The sequence below is a fragment of the Protopterus annectens genome, chromosome 3.part1 (genome assembly GCF_019279795.1).
Source record: "Protopterus annectens isolate FY-2018-M chromosome 3.part1, PAN1.0, whole genome shotgun sequence".
Classification (NCBI taxonomy): domain Eukaryota; kingdom Metazoa; phylum Chordata; order Ceratodontiformes; family Protopteridae; genus Protopterus; species Protopterus annectens.
Window position 1 is genome coordinate 234087043 of NC_056732.1, and position 23485 is coordinate 234110527.

Here is a 23485-nt window from a genome sequence, read left to right on the forward strand (position 1 = left end):
GTAAATGGTCATGGAATATCTATAAAATCTTTGAAACTCTATGAAATCCTGTGTCACCTGCAACTTTTCTGTGCCCTGCAGTGACTTGCAGAGTGTAACTGCTGTCTAATTACTGATTCTACTATTCACATTCACCTGATCAGGTCATTTGTATATTTTGCATCTGTTTCATCTCATACAACTGCCAGCAACAAGGTTTGTTTATCGGGTTTGTTTGCTTGTTTTTAACTCCACTATCCCTAGTGGTGTTTTTATTTTATTTTGCTACTCTTTTAGGTTATTTTTGCACATAGTTAGACTGTCTAAACCAGTGAGATCAGTGAGATGTCTAAATATCATGCAGGACTCTTTATAATGCCTTTTTCTTTTCTTTGTTTTTTTTAGTTGCAAATTCTGTTCTATCATAATATTGCAAATCTTCACTTTTGGTTGTCATCTATGTCTAAGGGAGATAATTACTAGAGTTAAGCAGCATTCTTCCTTCACCAGGAATGGTACCTACGTGCAAAGGAAAATAATTGGCTATAGTGAGTGGCTTGTTAATTGGTGTCATTCTATGGGGATCCAGTGTGTGTCTGTCTGGGGCAAGATTGACAGGAAGACCCTCCTATTTTGCTAAGGAAAGCTTGGAACTCTTGTCACGTGGCTTTTATTAACTGTACAGAACTTTTGCTTTCCTCATAGTGCTTTTTTAGGCAACACTTGCAAACCTACGTAGCAAATTTAATTTCAAACGGTATCATTGGTTGCACTGCTCAGTGCTAGAAGCTTAAACAACAAAATGGCTGAGTTTCACCGAAGCATGACCTTTGAACTCATCCACATAGGTGTAGTTTCAAAGTCATCCTTGTAGAAAAATAAGGGCACTCCCATCTTACCATGATACTGCACCTTCATACATTTAAGACTACAAGGAACATTTATGACACATCCATGTTTATCAGAAAACCTGCTGCCCTATGTCAGATCTTGCACATTACCATACTAGAATTTACAGAGGTCTTAATATGTCTAATAAAGCCACCTACCATATTTTTGCCAACTATGGGCCCCCTTCTTTACTCCTTTCAGAGCATACTGACAATCTAAATGAATTTAAAATTTGCCCATTAAACTCAATACATTTTTAGAGCATGCAGTACTGTGATTATGCACCAAAATCAAGGAAAAAATAAACTTATTAAGCTCATCTCTAGTAGGAGACCCATCTTAACAGCACTTATACGTGCTTAACAAAAACTTGTTAAGGACACCTAAGCACTGTTAAGAGTAGGTTTTGAACTAGGGTCTGAAAGTAGACAGTGCTGGCTGGCAAACATCAGCAGGAGAAGATAAAATATCTTTAAAAAGCTGTCAGAACTTCACTATACCACACTTATAAACAGAAAGCATTGCAGAACCAATAGATCTACAGAGCTGCCATTTGTTTGGGCCTACTGTTTATCTGAAATCTCAGAAACATTTTACCAGCTTTGAAAGTCAGTAAAACACTTTGTCTGCTGCACCTTTTATCTGATAAAACTTCATGTACAACAAAGAATTATGTTTGGGTCATGAGCATGGCTCTGACCATAACCCTGTTTATGTGTTGTTGACATGGATGTCAAGATCTTCCTATTTCCTGGCATCCATGCTTCAAACACATAATAAGCATGTTATGATCAGAGACCTGATCATAATCCTCTATATCATGGACGTCTTTAATTACCCCTCTATCAACTGGATAACCTATGCAACCACCAAATGATATGCCAAGAGATTCATTGATTTTATAAATGCCAGCTCCTTAGTACAAATTGTCCCCTGTGTCCACAAAGGGTAGAATCTTCCTTGAGCTTGTCCTTATCATCCCCTCTGCTTGTATACCATACCACGTGTCACTACCATCTGGCCTCACATCACAGACTGTCACAGAATGTCCAGACTTTGCATCATATTTTTTGTCCTTTTACTCTTAAAATTGTGGTTTTCTGGTAAATCATTGCCAAATCTTTGAGGACTGAAGTCATAAAATAATGACAGATATTTGAGATTCAAACTTCATACCCTTCAGAAAATTCATGCTAATGCAAAACCTGTTATTCTATCAACTTTCTAAGTTTGTAAGAGCAATATTTAAAAATTGTCCCTATTTTTGGACATTTATTCCCCATTATTTATGGCTTTGTCCAGATATCTTGCTCTAAGAGGTTGAGAGGTATGCATCTGGCTAAATCAGATTACCCATTTCTAAGCTTCAGCCTTAAGGGTCTATATCAGTTCATCGAAACATCTAAAGTTCGAACACCATATCTTCGAACTTCCAACCATGAACTGCACAAACATCGAAGTCTTAGAACAGCAATTTTTTTTTCCCCAGGGAAAAAAAAGCAATTTTTTTTTCCCCAGGGAAAAAAAATCATGTTCCAAGAAACACACACACAACACAAGCACACCAAAAAAAAAATCAATCAACACACATACACTCAAAACCTTACATCTAACCCTACACTAAACTGTACATACACTACTACCTATCCACTTACCTTAACCCAAACCGTAACCCTAAGGTCCATCACTATCACACACTCACCTGACCCGCGCCCTAACCCTAACTCACCTATTCTGCACTAACCCTAAAATCTTTCACTATCGCACACCCACCTCACCTGCACCTTAACCCTAACTCACCTAACCCACGCCCTAACCCTAGCATCCACACAATCGCACACTTACCTGAACCCAACCCGTAACTTCCCACCACAGTCCTGTTAATTGCGAAGCCACAAAAATGGCCCAGCAAATTCTTTCCATGGCTTCGCAATGATCAGTGTTTGAACTTTACAGTTCGAACATTTGGTATTCGATATTCAGCCAATTTGATGGACTGATATAGACACAACCTTAATACAAGCCTATCCAGACATAGAAACCTCACCATATTTCTGGAGTATTCCAAAGTCATCTCATTGCTATTTACCAATATCCTGAACAATCACAACTGGCACATCCTGCCAAGCCAACTTATTCCTGATACAACTCTTTTTTCTACATAGTCCTCAGAGTTGTCTCTCTCATCTACAACTGTACTGAGGAGTTCATCCACGTCCATCACAAGAACTGTGACAAATTTAAACATAAGCTTGTATAGTAGAATGGGTCTATATCACATTATCAAAATTCCAAAATATCGAACACCATAAGCTCGACCTTGGAATCTCGAAATGTGATATACCTGAATGCTCAGAACAGGGAACATTTTCCAAGGGAAAAAATTTGCTGTTCCGAGAAAAAACACACACAGCACAAGCACACCAAAATACATAATCCACACATACACACTTCACAAAACCCTACACTAAACCGTACATACACTACTAGGTTATCCACTTACCTTAACCCAACCCTAACCCTAAGGTCCCTAACTAACGCACACTCACCTTACCCACTCCCTAACCCTAAGGTTCATAACTAACGCACACTCACCTTACCCGCTCCCTAACCCTAAGGTCCCTAACTATCGCACACTCACCTTACCCGCTCCCTAACCCTAAGGTCCCTAACTATCGCACACTCACCTTACCCGCTCCCTATCCCTAAGGTTCCTAACTATCGCACACTCACCTTACCTAGGTCCGTTCGCACACTTACCTTAACCAGGTCCGTCACCTTCGCACCACAGTCGAGGAAATAGCGAAGCTGCAGAAATGGACCACCTAATACTTTCCCTAGGAAAATATTCGGTGTTCTGCAGCTTCACTATTTCAAGCATTTGCTGAATAGGGGTCGATATTAGAACATTCGATGTTTTAACACTTCGATGTTCTAATCTAGACCCAGTAGAACTCCCATATAAATCAACTCCATAGGGATAAAGAAAAAGCTCATAATATAAATTCCCCATTTCTTCACTACAGAAGCCATCCTAAAGGATTAAACAAGATCCTTATACACCCTGCTCTGACCAAGAAACCACAGTTAATGTCCTGGCTAACAAACTTGGCTTTTGAGAAGTGACCTTTGGTTTGTGTTTCATGCTGTGAAGACCATCAGCTTCATAAATTAAACAGTCTAAGAAATAAAACTGTGTGATCAGTGCCTGTCAGTGTAATAGGTTTCTAATCCAATGATTTTCCCACCTTTGGAATAGATGCTGTCTGTAAATCAAGCAACTTATCTCATGACGACTTGAATGACTAATGGAAAATTCAAATGATCCACTGTCCAAGGAGAACTAGTCTAGTATGGCTAAACGTCTCAATGGCTCCTCAGCCATAAGCTTAGTATTGACCTGTGAATTTATGAACCCAAACATGGTACCTGCTCATAACAGTTGTGCCTTTTCATTTTGTTTTATATTTTAACAAACCATTCTCTGTGGATTTTATATGCTTTTGAACTTGATTCAGATTAAATCTGGATGGCTAGATTCCCGTAGAATCCATTTTATTTACCTGTCTAATGCCTCATACAGGGAGGGTATTTATTCTTTTTCAAACCAGCTAGGGTAATTGGAATTACATCTAATCTAGATAGGTCCAAATTACTTTGGTTAAATATGGTACAACACTGTATACTACAGATTGAATAAAACCTTAATTCTTTATGTCTCAATCTTATTTCTGAATGTGCTTACATGTTATTTTCCCTTAAAAATAATACCAAGGTTCTTAACATGTGGTATGAACATAGGCAGTGGGTGAATGCCACTGCTGATATGGCATCTCAAACCCATGTTTAAAATGGGAAAATTGGGTTGATCCTGATGCTGACAGAGTTCATAACTCATAAAAGAAGTAGTTTTAGAAAATATTTGAAATGTAGATATGTTTAGTGATAGGAATCTCCACCAAAAACAGACTTTACTGTAGCTAACACTTAAATTTGAAGTTAGTTCAGAAAAATAATCCTTTGTGGTTGTGCTCAAAGATTATAAAATCTTCTGACTATTTTTATAGATTGTGATTTAAATTACCTTTTCTCCATTCTGTCCTCTAGCCCCCTTTCGACCCTAAAGAAAATAAAGAAAGGAACAGAAAACATCATTAATGTCACACAATGATACTAGTTAGTATATGCAACACACATCTGTGCACTTCGGTACTTAAATATGTACACATGCACAATTACATAGTCACATAATCTGTTATATTGTCTGTCTATAAACACATATACTAACTATTTGTATCTGGTTAGAAATTAAGATTCATTTTGAGAATGGTCAGATAAAAATGTCATGACCACATAATGAATGAGTAGTAAAACCATTTGTTTAAAAACAAAACTGAAATGTAGATATGCTCTAGTCTACACTGTACCAATTATAACGTTATCATTTACAAAAAGTCTAACACCATTGATTAAAGGCTAAAGTCTTACTGTCTCTTAATGTTGCCTACTCTGCACTCAGCTAAGGTAAAGTCCCTGTTACTCACAGTTGTGTAGAATCTATAGCCCTAAATGTTGTCAGGTATAGCATTCACTAATTCAGGCTAAAATCAAGTAACCTGTTTGATTCAGTAAGAATATATATAGTCTTTGAAACATTCTAATCTCACAGGAAAATTATACTCTCTGAGATGTGGGAAACAAGGCCTGCATTAGTTTGCACACCTGCATAATTTGCTTGAGAAATGAAATAGTGTAAAAAACAAGTTTCAGAGAAACTGTTTATATTTTCTTACTAGCCATTGCTTTATCTTTTCTCTTGGGAAGAACAATTGTTCTCACTACACCATGCTTATATGCATGGAAATTCTGTCTCATGTTTTATACTGCAAGCCTAATTGATTAACCTCGCTGAACTGGGGTGTATTGATGGGGCATATTTAAAACACATCATTTTCCTTGTTTTGATACATCACCTTAGGCAACTTCCTGTGCTAATCACATGATTCTTCCCTGCAACAAAATTACTGTAATGTGCACATAATACAAAAATCATACACAGGGAAAGCATAAAGTGTGGTAGGAAAGATAGGGATCTTTATTAGGGCTGGCTTTAAAGCAAACAAGAGGTGACTAAGGCAGTAAAAAAGGCCAGTGAGAAATTAAGGAACATTTTAAACTGTGCCACAAGCCATATGAGGGTAGTATGAGATAAATATTCAAAGTAATTATGAGATATAATCCTCATAAGTCTCCTACAGGCTTTTGAGGGGACATCTATGCCTAGCATACAGGGCATTGTCAGACCCCACTCTGATGGACCTCCTGCATAGCCACAAAACAAACAACACCAGAATTACCCATTCTAAATACTTAAACCTTGCCTGTGATATAACTAGGACCTGAGAGATAGGTATGTATCTCAGAGACTACCCCATCTAAGGAACATGCTCCCCATCCATGTGAAGCAGAGTTTCTCCCTAATACAATTCAAGTGTAACTTGGACATTTGGTTGGGAAACCGGAAATTCATCCCTGGTTTTGCACCTATGTCTCTAATGGACACAGGTAACCTGTAAATGGTTCATCACCCAGGCCCATGCTTATAATTATCAAGGGTATCAGAACTTGTCAGAGATTTGGGATGTATGGCCAGGGTTAAAAAGGCCCTTGTGGTCGATAGCGTCGTAAACACCTATGAACCTATGAACCTATAAATATTTAAACTAATTCTTAGGCCCACAAAGGTACTTCAAGACCACACCTGGACAACGACAGCAAAATAATAGTCTCTGTGCTAAAGAACATACATATAAAGTTATAAATCTTTGAGTAAGGTATGTGAGGAGAAAAAATGGCTTGTAATACATACTTTTGGAGCAAAGGAAGAACTAGAGAATATTATTAAAACATTCAAATGCTATAGTGACAGACATGCAGAGAAATGAAAGGTATAAAGGTTCACAAGTCCATAGGTAGGTACTGGGCTATCTGCCCAAAGGCATTTATAAGCCTAGTTGGAATATGTTGCCTTTCGCTGCCCTCTTAGAATAGTTCCCTGTGCCTCTGTCCAGCAGAGCCATTGAAGTGATCCCCAGGGTAAACTTCCTGTTTCCCATCCACTCATCAAGGTTTCTCTTGAAGAGTGTTAGTGAGGAGCTCTGCCTAATGTAGATTGGAATCTTGTTCCAGAGCATGGGAAGTCTCTGGGACAGGAATCTATCCCTCCAGCACATCCTATTTATTGTTGTGATGAGGTTTAGATCCCTAGAGCATGTTGCTTGAGGGGATATGGTTTCTTTAGGTGGAGCATGTCCATCAATTCTGGGTTGGACATGGCCTTGTATGTCAGGTAGAGGTCACCTCTGAGTAGGCGGTATGCAACTGAGTACAGCTGGAGTTTCTTCAGTCGAGCTGCATAGGGCATCTGATTGATGCCAGTGATCCTCTTGGTGAGGTACATCTGTCGTCTTTCCAGCTGTTGCAGGAGTCTTGTAAGTTACATCCCAAATGGGGCATTGTACTCTATGATGGGTTTGATGAGTGATGTGTAGAGGGGCACAATGACCTCTTTTGATCTGGATGCAAACCCTTTTGTGATAAGGTGGGCCACATAGAAGGATTTTCTAACCACTTTGGTAATGTGATTATCAAAGGAGAGATTACTATCTACTTGGGTCCCCAGATCCCTTATTTTGTCTTCCGTATTTAGGGGGCTACCATCTATGTGGTAATTTGTGGGTACTTTGTTTTTCCAAAGGGGATGACTATGCACTTTTTGGCATTTAGCTTGAGGCTATGGTTTTGATACCAGGTATTTGTCTCAGTGAGACCCTTTTGGAGGATGTCTGTGTCAGCCGGAGAGTCAATTATAGCCTCTAGTTTGCAGTCGTCTGTAAACTTGGTCAGCCATAGTCCTCCTGTGCTTCCCTGTACCTCTGAGAAGTATATGCCAAACAGGAGGGGTCTTAGGATTGAGCACTGGGGAATGCCACTTGTAACCGGTTTAGAGTCAGACCTAGCTCCCGCAACTCTTACGATGTGGGTTCTGTCTGTGAGCCAGTTGGCAACCCATCTCGTGATGTAGGGGATTATGTTAAAGCTGGTGAGCTTGTCTATAATACCAGAATGAGAAATGGTGTTGAAGGCCTTTGTGAGGTCTAGGTAGGCCGTGTGGACCACCTTTCCTTCATCTATAGCCTTGGTAACTGTCTCAAAGAAGTCCACCAGGTTTAGGAGGCATGATCTGTCCTTAACAAAGCCAAACTGGGTAGGGTCCAGGGTTTGGATGTTCCCAATGTCTCTGTTAATGAGATCCATGATGATGTGCTCCATAGCCTTGCAGACCAAGTTAATCAGGCTTATAGGGTGATAGTTCCCAGGGTCTGTTGTGGCTCCACCTTTGTGGAGTGGAATAACCATTGCTGTGTGCCACTCTATGGGCACGTAGCCTGTGGAGAGGCTGAGTTTGGAGAATGTGTTTAGGTGAGGGGTTAGTTCATCTTTGAGCTCATGTAGGACACAGCCTGGGACACTGTCTGATCCCACTGATGCTGTGTTTTTGGCTTTGGAGAGGGCTGTTTTAATGTGAGTGTCTGTGATTTCAGGGGCACTACATTCTTCTGGTACGGCTATGGGCCCTTTTAAGGGTGAGGGGGGGGGGTGAAGTTTGCACTGAAACTGTCTGCCAGGATGTTGGTGATATCAGTTGGTTCAGTGTATTTTGTGCCATTCTGCACTAAATCTGAGCAGATCTGGGAATTGCCACTTAGATTTTTGACATAGCTAAAGAACGCCTTGTTGTTATCTTTGGAGTCCTTGGCAATTTTTCTTTTGAAGCTAGCTTTGGATGATTTTATGAGGGATCTTTGTTTCTTGCTGAAACTGATCAGGGATGTCTTCCCCTCTTGGGATTTTTCTCTTTTCTGTACTAGTTTCCTCCTTCTATTGTAAAGCTTGTTTATGGCAGGGGTCCACCAGACTGGTTTCCTTTTCTTGGAGGAGTGAGTCTTGGTCAATTCAGTGCTTAAAGTGTTTTAGAAGAGGCTGCACAGCATGGAAATTAAATGAGACAGAGCTAAGAAACTTGCATAAAATGCTTTCTGTCTGAGAAGTTGGACCAGCTATGATAAAGCATTGTATCCAGCCAGAGTGCCAGTGGGAATTAATTGAATACAGACTGTGGTATAGAAAAGGCTGTCCAGAAAGAATAGGGTGAATTTGATCTCCTTCTCTGTGACTGGGTACCCGAGCCTTCTCTATGAAATTCTTGCTGAGATCTCCCAGTGAACTATTCTAATGGTAGTCACCTGGAAGGGGAGTGATTCAGCAGTCCATAGTTAGAACGTGCAGACATGTGTGCATCTCACTGAAAGGATGGTATACTTTTCCAAGACTAGGAAGAAAGAAACCAAAGCCTGTGATGTACCTTCCTCCTTACAGCAACAATCTAACTAATTGGGATATAATTGCTGGCTTAGGAGACCACATTGTAAGGGGCAATGCTGCTAGCAAAACATCCTGGAGGAGAGTCATGGGAGTGTGCCGTCTCCAGTGCAATAACATATACATACTGAGTAACAGATAAAGATAAAGGAAAAAGTGGGTCCATAGAATTGCTTCATACAAGGAGTCAGGGTAAATAGAAAATGTTCCCTAATCAAGCTAAGCAATTACAAGTCGGGGCAAGTATATGGATATAGGCCAAGTACAAATCATAACAAACATGTGCTCAGGCTAAAACGCACCTAGTTCAGTTTGTCTTAGTTTCTCTATTTATCTGAACCTTATCATTCTTCTAAGTGCTTTAAAAGGATAACGGCCAGTGAAGATCTATCCAAAGACAATACTGTCTATATGGAAATCAAAGTGCTCCCAGCACATGGAAATTAACTTATGTAATTTTGTGGACATATCCCTTTCCTATTGCTGAATTTTCAGTGAAACAGAATTCACTGAAGATTTATAAAACTGCTGGAAAAATAGACACCCTCGTAAAAGCAGGATAGCCACATAAGAAATATTGTATATCTTTAATTTAATGGGGTGGTTTATCAGGAACAGGCAGTAAGCATGGCCAATGTACACATTAGTAAAACATTTTCCATAGTACTACATTAAAATTAATAAGAAACTGTTCTGGCATATGTTTCAGTATAGAGTCCTCAGCAAAATACATAAGAGAGCATAGTAGATAACTGAAAATGGAGTCTACTTAGAAGAAAGACAAGTTACAACTATACAGTCACAAATGTTAATACAAATGAAATCAAAACAGGAGTGTATCTGTTTGTTGATGACAAAGAAATATGCATTGTAATCACGACAGACAAACAAATGTAGATGAAAATGACAAGTAGAAAAAGGGTAGTCTGAGGCGTGGCATCCTTATTCATTAAGGTACAAACTTATATAATGAATCCATATAATATAACATCAGTGTAAAGGAAATTTAAAGGATTTTAATTAACTGGAAAATATAGGCTGAATATCAGAAATATTAAGGAAAAGGAGGTGAAATGCTATAACTCTACAGTAACAGATGGCAACAAATAAAACAAAATGTTATTTTATCAAAACCTGAGCAGTCCAGTAATGACATCTATAGCAGTGTATGTATTTATGTTCATAGGTAAGTAGTAGGCTAGCTGCCTTTGCAGGCCATTTTAAGCCTAGCCTAGCCAATTTCCCTTTTTGTACTCAAAAATAACCTACCCCATTTGGTTACAGATTGGTAACAATTTGATTATTTCCAAAGACAATCTTCCATAAGGGTATAAGCAGGCATGTAATGCTTTTACTTATGTACTGAGTGACTGATGAATTTATTGTCATTTTAATGACCTGGTAATATTACTAGGTATATTATGTTCTGGAAAAAAATCACCTTTATCCCATTAGAAAAGATATCTGCTATGAATTTAACTAAGGAAGTATAACTCTAAGCACAGAGCTAAGGAGAAACACTAGCATGTAAGCATTTCACAACCTCTCTCTCCTTCAGCTTCTTCTGGATCTTATATTAGGGCTACCACCTTTCAGCCCTTCTCTCTGTGGCCTTGTGGACTGTTAGCTGCATCCACTACAGCACAGCAACTGTATGCCATAAATACAATTACATGTACACAATGAACTAATCATAGGTACATCAAACTACATTAGCTTTCATATGAGCAAGTAGGAAACTAACCAACATCATTTAAATAACCAGCAAATCTGTGTAAGCATTGTCATAGCAAGGCATGCTCCTGTAAAACTCCTTTGTAAAGTTACCCCTGCCATTCCAATGTATGCACACTCAAGCTTCACCAGCATTGCCTTTGCTATGTACAAGCAAATGCAAATGGACAGTGTAAAGAAATCTGACTCCTTACAGTTCATGCACTTATTTATTGCTTTTGCTGGACAAGATGGTCCACATGATACATGAAATTTATTTTAACAGGGGAGGTGTTGGACTGAAAGTATTATCATAAGGTGTAGTGTAGAAATCTCTACAATTCTGCCAAACTGCAGAGCAGTGTGTTTGAAAGTGCAGCTTTTTAAATTTAATTCCAACAAAAGGCATCACCTTTTAAGCAATAAATGCATGCATTCTTACTTTAACAAGTCTGTATGAGAGTAGCTGGTACACTTACTTCTAGTGCGTATGCAGTTGTACCAATGGAGCAGACACACTATGGTATATATATATGATCCTAGGGGGATATTTGTAAAATAGGTGCCGCATTCATGACCAATTTCACGGGTGGATATTATTCATTGTATTGGCAATAAAAAAATTTATATAGAAGTAGTCTATTTGTATACAGTATATTTGGCACTTTTTCCCAGTAACACTTGTTGTATGTTAACCGTCAGACTGTCCTTGTACAGGAATATCCCAGAATAAGAGAAGCACTTTAATGAAAATATGCAGCATAAAATTATTTTGCTAAGCAATGCATGCCATATATAATGCTTATTTTCTTACGCGATTTCCTGTCGGTCCTCCTCGGGCAGTTTCACCCCTTACTCCATCATCACCCTATAAATAAAACAAATAAAATAAAATAAATAAATAAACAAATACACAAGCAGGCAAACAAACAAATATCAATTAAAGTAAAAACTGGAATATTACATAGTAGCAGCAAATTTGCCACTTTTGTCTGGTCATCATGAAAAATGTCTTGACTTGGTGAAAAAATATACAATTGTTTATTTAATTACTTCTCAAAGACTGCTTATTTACAGCATACCACAATCGTGAATGTCGTCTCTTATACTCTGTACCTAGAAAGAAACATTTCCAGAGATATTCCAAAAGCAAGTATTTGTTTCTTTTCACCTGATATTTTCCATCTTTTCCATGAGATGATGGCACCCAATCGCTTATACTTTATCTCTGGCTTTTCATAGAACTTGTACACGTTCATAAACTCATCGAAGTGCTCCCCAGCCAGTATTGTCTTGTTTAGTTAAAGCTTCTTAATATGACATTTTATTTAGAAAAAAAAAAACATTTTGTACGTACAGCAATTTTTCAACATTGGGAACTAAATATAAGCATATATAAAAATGACAATACTTGTCTGTATAATAATTACCCAGTCTAGAGAGTATCCATAAACATTATATTAGATCATTGGATGTCCTATGGTCTATGAACCTTCTCTGTCCAGGAGTCATAGCATACTGCCAAACAGCTCTAATTTCGTTGGCTTTGCCCATCATTTCCTTGCTCTGTTCTTGGCGTTAATGAAACCCCCTTTCATGATTTTAGACACCAATTAATAATAATAATAATAATAATAATAATAATAATGCCCTTTAATTATTTAAGATAATGCAATCTAAGCATTCTTTTTAATGTACTGCAGCTCTCTATTCTGTGCCTTCTGCAAGATTAATGCCCCTTCCTCTGTATGCCCATCTGAACCATATGGACTACTGTAGAAATGGCCTTGTCAATTCCAAGGACAATGGAAAGAAGGCCTTAGACTTGCTCAAGTTAAATAGCTCTGTGCTCCAGTAATAAAGTAGCTTAACTGCAGTGGAAAGAAATCAGCAGACCAGACAGGCATGGTTTCTGAACTTTATTAACAAAAAAGTCAGAGAAAAGTGTTCAAATGGAAGAGTTCTACTTAAGTTTAAGCAACTTATCTTGAGGAACTGCATCTATAAAGTTATATGATGCTAAGGGGTAAGAGAAGCAAATTTTCTTGCCTGGGGTGGAAATCATGCTGATCTGCTGAAGAAACCCCTAGCAAGTGAGGAAGTTGTGGAAATAACTTGGTGAAAGCCACTTTGCATCTCATATACTTTCTAAACTGATTCCACATTTGGACAACACTTGGATAGAATGGAAACTCCAATGGAACTGAAAGTGGTTTCAGCATATTTATTTTACAGCATCACTCAAGGAAAGAATGCTCAAAGAATGGACAGGTTTCTGGTTCAATGTGGGGTTGGGGGACATGGTGCTAGCCCTCTTACCTTTGTGACTATTTCCAGTTTGTATAATTTTGAGAAAGCAATTTCAGTCAACTTATTTTAGTCTTTTAGTGTTCATTTATTAGTTATTGATTTGTCACGTGAATCCACTCCCTGATCTAGGCAACCAGCACCTCCCTTTCACCTTGAACAAGCTGAGGGAGTGGATTATGACCATCGACCCTTTCTTTGTGTTTTCTTGGTAACTTCCCCCAAGATGCAGGTTTTCTCCATGTGCTGTAAAATCCAATTAAATTGCTGTTCTTGACTATCCCTGCCATCTGTGACCACCACAACAGTTTTGCTGTCATCAGCAAGCTGATTTTGCACCTTAACAATAATGAGATGTGTAACACAAGCAGGTAGAAGAGGACTGGCTCCAAGCCTGAAGCCTGGGCACACTGCTCTCTACTGACATTTCTCACAACAGTTCCCCCTTGAACTGTTCATATAACTATGTTGGATCCAGCCCTCATATCATTAAATTATCAGCCTCCGGTTTGGTGGGGGATTTAAGTCCTTAAGGCCAGGTAACATTTTACTTTTGGTGGAAAAACTTTTGATTCTGAGGCATGGTAATAAGCTGATAATGAGTTCTTTCTCATTGCAGCCATACCTTTCTCTGTGCTAATTGACCAACCCGCATTGGGAAAATTAGCATGAGCAGAGAGCATTTCACTAAATCTCAAGGTCAATGTACAATATATGTATATTTATGTTTCTGTTCTTACTCCTGGACTTGCCATTACATATTCATCGGCCATCAAATCAGTATATCGAATCCTGCTCTTATGAAACACTGGAATGTGCTTTAACATGGGTCTTATTGGGGGGGGGGTGAATTTTCTCATCTGTGTAGCAGTCGAGTGAACAAAACAACACAGACTGTGTGCACATATAAGACAGGTACACACACATATGCCTTTTATATATATATATATATATATATATATATATATATATATATATATATGGGTCTACTTCGAATGACCGAAGCGCCACATCACCGACACCTGGAAGACCGAGACGGAACGACCGAACAGGTAGGTTACCGAAAACGCGATATCCCGACAGCTGAGAGACTGACAACGGCAGCATGTGAGCGCGATACGGTAAGTGTGCGAAAGTGAAAGATTTAGGATTGGGGAGCGGACAGGTAAGTGTACGATAGTGAGGGATTTTAGGTTAGGGTGTGGGAAAGGTGAGTGTGCGGTAGTGTCGGACTAAGGGTTCCGGTGAGGTAAGTGTGTGGAAGTGACGTAGAGCAGTGTAGGGAAGGGTTAAGTGTGTCAGGGTTAGAATGCGGGTGGAGTGAGTGTGCGATAGTGACGGGCTGAATGTTTTAGGGTGGGTTAAGTGAGTTAGGGTTAGGGTGCAGGTAGGGTAAGTGTGCGATAGTGACGGTGTTGAGGTTTAGGGGTGGGTTAAGTGAGTTAGGGTTAGGGTGCAGGTAGGGTAAGTGTGCGATAGTGACGGTGTTGAGGTTTAGGGGTGTGTTAAGTGAGTTAGGGTTAGGGTGCGGGTTGGGTAAGTGTGCGGTAGTGTCGGACGTTAGGGTTAGGGTTTAGGTTAAGGTTAGTGGATATGTTGTTGTGTGCAATGTGTAGTTGACGTTTTTTGTGTCGGTGTTGTGGTGTTCGGTATTTTGAGTTGTTGGGGTGGTGTGTTTTCAGTTGTTTGGGGTCGGTAACTTGTGTGTCGGTGATTCGTACGTTCGGTCTATGAAAGTAGACCCATATATATATATATATATATATATATATATATATATATATATATATATATATATTTATATATTTAAAAATTCTGTACAGCGGTAAACAGAACTCTCATCAGATGCCATCTTACCACTTGCAAAATCCTGAATACTGACCTTTTGAAATGAAACAAAATCTAAGAAATGGCCTGTACCCCTACATCGCTGCAACTCTATATGTGGAAACAGTCTGCACCACCACATCCCTGCAACTCTTTGTATGCAAACAGCAGTCTGGAAAAGGAGTAGCTTCCTAATATCCACTATTACAACAATTTGCACCAAAACAGTACAGTATTTCAGTGTACCTGGAAAGTGACCAAAGTGTTTGACTATTTTGCAGTATTTGTTGTAAACCACTACATACTCCTTTTCTTTATTTGTCTATATATGTATGTAAGTCCAATATATATATATATATATATATATATATATATATATATATATATGTGTGTGTGTGTGTGTGTGTGTGTGTGTTTCTGTGTGTGTGCCGGGCGTGTGCGTGTGTATGTGTGTTTGTATACATATATGCTAGACAGTTCATACCATGAGCCTGACTAGCTGCAATTGTAATTACAACAGCATAACATTTAAAAGTTATAACCTGACTGGTTGTCATGCATTTGTTACCATATTTTGCCCATTTTTAATATGGCAGATGACATCTGCTTATTGCACCACAGATGACTTGTACTAATGGATTTGCATAGTCAGTAACAAGAGATATATAAAGTGTCTGTATCAGTTAGGGGCTATACTGTAACTAGGTTGCAATGTATTAGCTACCAGTAGAAGTAGATATGTAGAACAGTGATGAAAGATGAGACCTACCCTACTTTAGCTTATCCAAATAGCTTATATCATATGTTTATGACCCCAGATCACGTGAACCCATAATTAGCTACATGTTAAGGCATATATAAGTAACGTATGCTATGTAAACAGGAACTGATGAAGCTATGTTAAGGGCGAAAGTGCTTCATCTGTTTAATATTTTTTTTTCAACAAACATTTGTGAGAACTGGAAAGTAATTATGGGTAATGCAAATTTATCTAAAGTTCTTGGAGAAGGCCCCCATTTTATTTATAAGAAAAAAATCAAAGTTTTAAACATTTGTTAGAAAATAATCTTGGGATAACCCTTACTTCTGGTGAAACTGGGATATGTTCAAATGATCAAGGTGCAGGCATGTAGATTTATTTCTGAGGGTCCTTTTGTATTTCTGGAACATCTACAGTTTACCATACCCATCCCTGGAAAATTGAGCTGTGGTACAACAGGGATAGTGTATCTTGCAATGTGTTCCACATGCCCAAGTTTTTATGTGGGCATGTCTACCAGAAGTTTAAGGAAATGGGTATTAGAGCACGTGGTTGCTATAAAAACAAAAAATAGTAATAAAGCCATTTTTAAGAATTCTTTTACATGTTCTAACTGGAAGAAATTCACTTTTTCTATAGTGGAAGTTGTTAAACGTGACCTTAGGGAAGGGGACTTTAAAAATTATGTTGAACAAAGAGAGGCAGAATGGCAGATAAAACTTGCTCCTTATTTACCCCCTGGTCTGAATGATATGGTGAACATAAAATGTTTCTTAAAAAATAGGAAAATTACTAAAGTGAATATACAGGGGTGAATGCTCTTGTGGTTTAAACTGTGTTAACTGTGTGGACATTGAGATGCACATTTTTTGTAACATGTCTTTAAATGTTTTCATGTATTTAATTGATTTATTATTGAGATGATCTGACTGGTCAAATGTTTTTTGAATGGTTTAAAAGTGACTTAAAAGTGTATTTTATCACTTCTGATGAAGTCTTTGGGACAACAGCGAACATTAAATTTTAACTATGTTAAAAAATAACTTTCTTAGCTTCTCCAGTTCGTTTATTGGTGGATTTTGTGTTTTTTTTTGTACTGCAGACACCTTGGCCTGCTTGTTTGCTGCTTTGCTGCTAGAGTGCACTTGATCAGGCCAGCGCTGATTTAACCTTACTTTCCCTCTTAAATTCCCCTCCCTCCACTCCCATAACCTTTCCTTACCAGAAATCCCTACAAAAGCAAAAAGAAATATACAGTAAGATTAAAGTTATTAGTAGCTGGAGAATTACTTACCTTGGTGAACTATAGCTTGGGGGTTAGGCCTTGCTCCATTTGCCTGTGCTATGCATGGGCTCACTTTGCGCCCCACCCTGCCCCAATCCCATTCACCTCTGCTACGTCTACATTTATTTTTAGCCATAGCCACACCCTTAACCATCAACCAATCAGGTATTACTTAGAGCTCCCACCCTCATCACACAGTACCCACCTACATCCTTTACACTTTTCACCTGCCAAACATGCTTCTACTTAAGATTATTACTATCCTTATATGCACTCTTCTTGCACACTTCACATCCTACCAAGACACCACAATAATTGTACCCAACCACCATCATTGCACCCTCACTCAAACCCCCTTCCAACACCCATACACTAACTACATTTCCCCTGCCAAAACACTCTCCATCTCAATACACCCACTCAACTGTCAGATACCTACAACATATCCTTAAAATATGACAGGTTATTTACTAGCTTTATAAAAGTAATGCTCATGATCCTGTCAAAATTAGCCCTCACCCAAACCCGGGCCCCACCATCACCAACCCCACCCCCAACACTACCCCCAAAAAACTGCCCTATCTCACTACTAACTTCTAACAAAAAGCCATCTGACCTCCTTATCATGTCTCTAAACATCAGAAGCATAATTAATAAAATACAAGACCTACATTCCAACATAACCTTATACTCCCCTGATATTCTACTCCTAACTGAGACCTGGCCCAAACCAAAAATCAAAAATGTGGAAATACTCCCTACTGGCTAAAACATCCTCCATGTAGACAGACTATCAAAGAAAGGAGGTGGAGTTGCACTAATATTTAAACACCACATCAGCATCCAAATTCTCAATAAATCTGCCCCCCGATTTCGAACAAAGAAATCCTTTATGCCAATCTCAAACTAATTCCAAATAAAACAATCAACATCCTAGGCTGCTACTTCCCACCTGGTCAAAACACACCTCCCCTAGAAAATATCTTCAACTGGGCCAACCATTCCCTACCCCATGAAACCATAATCCTCGGCGACTTTAATATAAACTGGCTATCTTGTAGTAACAATCACCCAGTCCACCACATAAACCTACATGGTTTCTCTCAATTAATACAATCACCTACCTGCATAAATAAAAATACTAACAATCATACAATTCTCGACTGGATACTAGTCAACAAAAATACCCACTCCTACATAGCTGGCTGTCTACCTGACAGCCTTAGTGACCATTCCCCAACATTCCTTATAAGATATAATTTAACCAGTGGTAAGGCCATCACCCACAGATAAATTTGAAACAAGACAAACTACAACCCTCACTCCTTTATCTCATCCCTCCAAAAATGTAACTGGGCTCCACTAAAATACCTCAATCTAGACAAAGCTGTCTATTTCTTCAATAGCACCTTCCTAAACATCCTACACTCCCATGCCCCCATAAGAAATGCTAGAGACAGAACCCAGAACTCCCCACAGCTAAAAAAAGCACCAGGGAACTAATGAAACAGAGAGATAAGGCTTGGGGACAATGGCATCTAACAAAACCCCCCTCCTCCAGGCAGTCTTTCCTACAGATGCGCAATAAGGCTAAAAAGCAAAGAAAAATTGATAAAACCCTATACTATCAGTCCACTCTAAGCTCCTCCCACCACGATCCCAAGCAGTTCTGGTCCACTATAAACTCCATCCTCCACCCAGGTAAGGTAGACCCTCCCTCACCTACCATACCCCCCTCCTCCAGCACCTCCAGCAGTATTACAGACTCATTCAATAAACACTTCACTGAAACCATCCTGACTTTAGCCAAACAGCACAGCCCTCCACCCCCCACACCCAAACCAAATGCACTACCCCCCATTTTCTCCTTCATCTCAGTACCCACCTCCTATATCAAGAGACGTCTGGCAAAACTTAAACCCACAAAACTGGCAGCTGACAATCTCCCCGCAGAATACCTAAAAATAGCAGCTGATGCTCTAGCATATCCAGTTTCCATCTTAATCAGTCGTTCAATATCAGAAAGCTATGTCCCCACACTATGGAAAAGATCACACATCATTCCCCTCCATAAAGGCATCTCCTCCACCGATCTTTCCATTTACCGTCCTATTGCCATCCTCTCTCCACTCTCCAAGAAATGCATACACACTCAAGTCTTAAACTATCTCTTAGCTACTAACCTTCTCTCCAGCACCCAGCATGGCTTCAGACCATATCACAGTACAACTACCGCTTTGCTCTCTTTCACAAACACTATCCATCATCATAAAAACAATGGCATGTTTTCCACTGCTGTATTTCTGCATCTATCAAAGGCTTTTGACATGGTCTCATACAAAATACTAATCTCTATCCTCACTAACCTTTCCTTTTCCCAAGCAGCCACTGATTGGTTCCACAGTTATCTAACTGGTCATCAACAATCACTTGTTTGGAAAGACAACCTATCTCCACGACTTCCTGTTACACTCGGTGTCCCCCAAGGCTCCATCCTTGGCACCCTACTTTTTTCCCTTTTCACCAATAACCTACATACTGCCACAATGCACGCTATGTTCATACAGTATGCAGATGACTCCACCCTCATCTGCTCGGCCCCAACTATACCAGAACTCCAAACGATCACACAGGAATCATTCTCATCTGTTGAAAGCTGGTTATCCAATGCTCAACTGCTTCTGAATCCAAGCAAAACTAAACTCCTTATCTTCCAACCCACCAAACCTACCCAAACTCCCCACTTTAATATTATAGCCAAAGACACTATAGTCATCTCTCCAGTAGATTAGACCAAACTGCTTGGTGTGGAGATTGACAACAATCTCAGATTTGACACTCACATATCTCTTACCATAAAAAAGTACAGAGAAAGCAAGACACACTGTATAGAAACAAACATTACCTCACCAAGACAGCCAGAATTTCTGTTGCAAATTCCCAACTAATCTCCACATTACTCTACACCTCTCCCATACTCACCAACCTTAGACAGACAAACCTAAACAAGCTTGAAGCTTGCTACAATAAAATTGCAAAATTTGTCACTGGAGCAATTTATTGCTGCCACCACTGCATCTCCCTTATGGAACTTGACTGGCTTGAACTCCCCCAACTTCTTCACCTTAATCAACTCTCACTTGCTCATAAACTAGTAAACCATTCTCTTAAAACCCCATCCCATCAAAACCTCCTCCATCCCTACAGTTCCACTAGACCTCTACGTTCCAACATCAAAAGCCTACTTCTTATCACCAAAGCCAAAAACTCAGCAGGTGATGCTCTATTCTCCTGCGCCATATCCAGACTATGGAACAACCTTCCCCCCTCTATAACCACACTACCTTCTAGCAACGAATTCAAGACCACACTTAAATCTCATCTAAAAACACACTGGCTATGCCCTTGCTCCAAACCCGACTAATTCCTTTTTATACTTTTCACCCCTACCCCCCGCCCCCCACAAACACACACAACTGTCTCCTGCTCGAATTCTTTCCTCCACATATTAACGATGCTAAATCCTCTATTTCTGTGTAACTCCTACATTGGTTCTTTATATTGTATATTCAATTAATGTAAATAATTTGCCCTGTAAAAGTGTTGGTTGTGCTACTCCATTATTGTTATCACATTACTCTTGTGCTATGCTTTACTGACTGCTATGTGCAGCTTCTCTCCCAGGGCCACCGCTGAAAAAAGACCTGTGTCCAGTCTGAATTTCCCAGTAAATGAACTAACTAGCTAAATAAATAAATAAATAAGCTGGCATGAGGACTCTTCCTAGGGGAACAGGAGATAGCTGTGGCATGCTACTTTTGTGCCACATACTGGGAGTACTGGGTATTGCACCCATGGACCACAGGCATTGGGGACACATGCTGCCACTGTGTAGATGCATGGACCAGAGGATACAGTATGCAGAGGCACACTCCTCATGGTAGAAACATAATAATAATAAAACACTACACTGACACACATAAAATGTGCTCCTGTTATATCTTATTTAGTTCATACCTTCATAGGTGGTTAGTAGGCTAATGGCCCTAGAGTCATAACCCCAAATTTATTAAAATACCACTAACATGTTAATACCCCAAGGAATGTTACTGTTACAATGTAGGCATATTAATTTCAGAGAAAATGTGTAGCATCTTCAGTTACGACTTACCTATAAATAGTCTCATGCATTCTGTCTTAACATTTCAGCTAAAAGAAACAGTCAGAATATTCAGACTTGCTGGGAAAGAGTAGTGGAAGATAGGTTAAGAAGGGAGGTGATGATTAATGATCAGCAGTATGGTTTCAGGCCAGGAAAGAGCACTACAGTTGCGATTGTTGCTCTGAGAGTGTTGATGGAGAAGTAGAGAGAAGGTCAGAAGGAGTTGCATTGTGTCTTTGTGGATTTAGAGGAAGCATATGACAGGGTGCCTAGAGAGGAGTTGTGGTATTGTATGAGGAAGTCGGGAGTGGCAGAGAAGTATGTAAGAGTGGTACAGGATATGTATAAGGGTAGTGTGACAGCGGTGAGATCTGCAGTGGGAGTGACAGGTGCATTTAAGGTGGAGGTGGGATTACATCAAGTATCAGCTCTGAGCCCTTTCTTATTTGCAATGGTGATGGACAGGTTGGCAGATGAGATCAGACAGGAGTCCCTGTGGACTATGATGTTTGCAGATGACATTGTGATCTGTAGTGAGAATAGGGAACAGGTGGAGGAGACCCTGGAGAGGTAGAATATGCTCTAGAGATGAGAGGAATGAAGGTCAGCAGGACTAAGACAGAATATATGTGTGTGAATGAGAGGGAAGATAGAGGAATGGTGACTACGCAGGGAGTAGAGGTGGCGAAGGTGGATGAATTTAAGTACTTGGAATCAGCAGTTCAGAGTAATGGTGAGTGTGGAAGAGAGGTGAGGAAGAGAGTACAGGCAGGATGGAGTGGGTGGAGAAGAGTGTCAGGAGTGATTTGTGACAGACAAGTACCAGTAAGAGTGAAAGGGAAGGTCTACAAGAGGGTAGTGAGAACAGCTGTGTTATATGGGTTGGAGATAGAGGCACTGACAAAAAGGCAGGAGTCAGAGCTGGACGTGGCAGAGTTAAAGATGTTAAGATTTGCACTGGATGTGACGAGGGTAGACAGGATTAGAAATAAGTATATTAGAGGGTCAGCCCAGGTTGGGCAGTTTGGAGACAAAGCCAGAGATTGCGTTGGTTTGAGCATGTGCTGAGGAGGGATGCAGAGTATATTGGGAAAAAGATGCTAAGGATGAAGCTGCTAGGTAAGAGGAAAAGAGGAAGGCCTAATATAAGGTTTATGGATGTGGTGAGAGAGGACATGTAGGTTGTTGGTGTGACAGAGCAAGATGCAGAGGACAAGAAGAAATGGAAACAGATGATCTGCTGTGGCGACCTCTAATGGGAACAGCCGAAAGAAAAAGAAGCTGAACAAAAGAAAGCATTTTAAAAAACTGGACACATGGGGGCACTGTTTTATCCTGAAAATATCAGCGCAAAATCTAGATACTTGGTATGTGCTATGATGTGACAACAGACATATGCCATTTACACTTGCCTGCAGAGACATCGTATTATAATTATGTCTTGTGTTAAGTGACAGCAAAGTTTGTGTTTTACAGGACTTTTACCCTATGATTTAAGTTATGGCAGCAAGGAAGTAAGGCAAGAAAGGAAGGATTGAAAGGAATAAAGAAAGAAAACAATAATAAAGTTCTCTCTAAGTAACACAAATGGACCTTCAACTCTAAAGAATATTTGTTAAATAAGAATATGTAATTTTTGCCAAAGAAACAACTGGCAAATATGGAATATAAGACCTTCTTCTTGAATCAGTTTCCATCCATCCTCAGCCCCTTTTCCCATTTTGTACATGGGGTTGGGTGTCACTACAACAGTGACAATCATCTTGAGCCAAGGTTTACACCAGTGGGTGGCTAGCCCTGCCATGGTAGTTCATTTGTACCACTCACTCAGACACACACACACACACACACACACACACACACACACACACACACACACACACACACACACACACACACACACACACACACACACACACACACACACACACACACACACACACACACACACACACACACACACACTCACTCACACCTATGGCCAATTTAGAGTGTCCAGTCTGCTTACTGGATGTCTTTGGAATGTGGGAGGAAACCGGAGCACCCAGAGGAAACTCATGTGACTGCACAAAGGACATACAGACTCCACATAGAAGGCACTCCAACCAAGAATCTGCGA

General features: G+C 39.7%; 1 protein-coding gene across 1 annotated transcript in view; it reads right to left on the bottom strand.

Annotated features, from left to right (window-relative positions):
* LOC122798074 (collagen alpha-6(VI) chain-like) overlaps positions 1 to 23485 on the bottom strand; it is a 1097601-nt gene that overhangs the window by 465594 nt on the left and 608522 nt on the right. The window contains exons 23-24 of the mRNA XM_044066731.1: positions 11840 to 11893; positions 4955 to 4990 (exon numbers count right to left, since the gene is read on the bottom strand). Coding sequence (XP_043922666.1) covers positions 4955 to 4990; positions 11840 to 11893 — 90 coding nt within the window. The remainder of the gene's footprint in view (positions 1 to 4954; positions 4991 to 11839; positions 11894 to 23485) is intronic.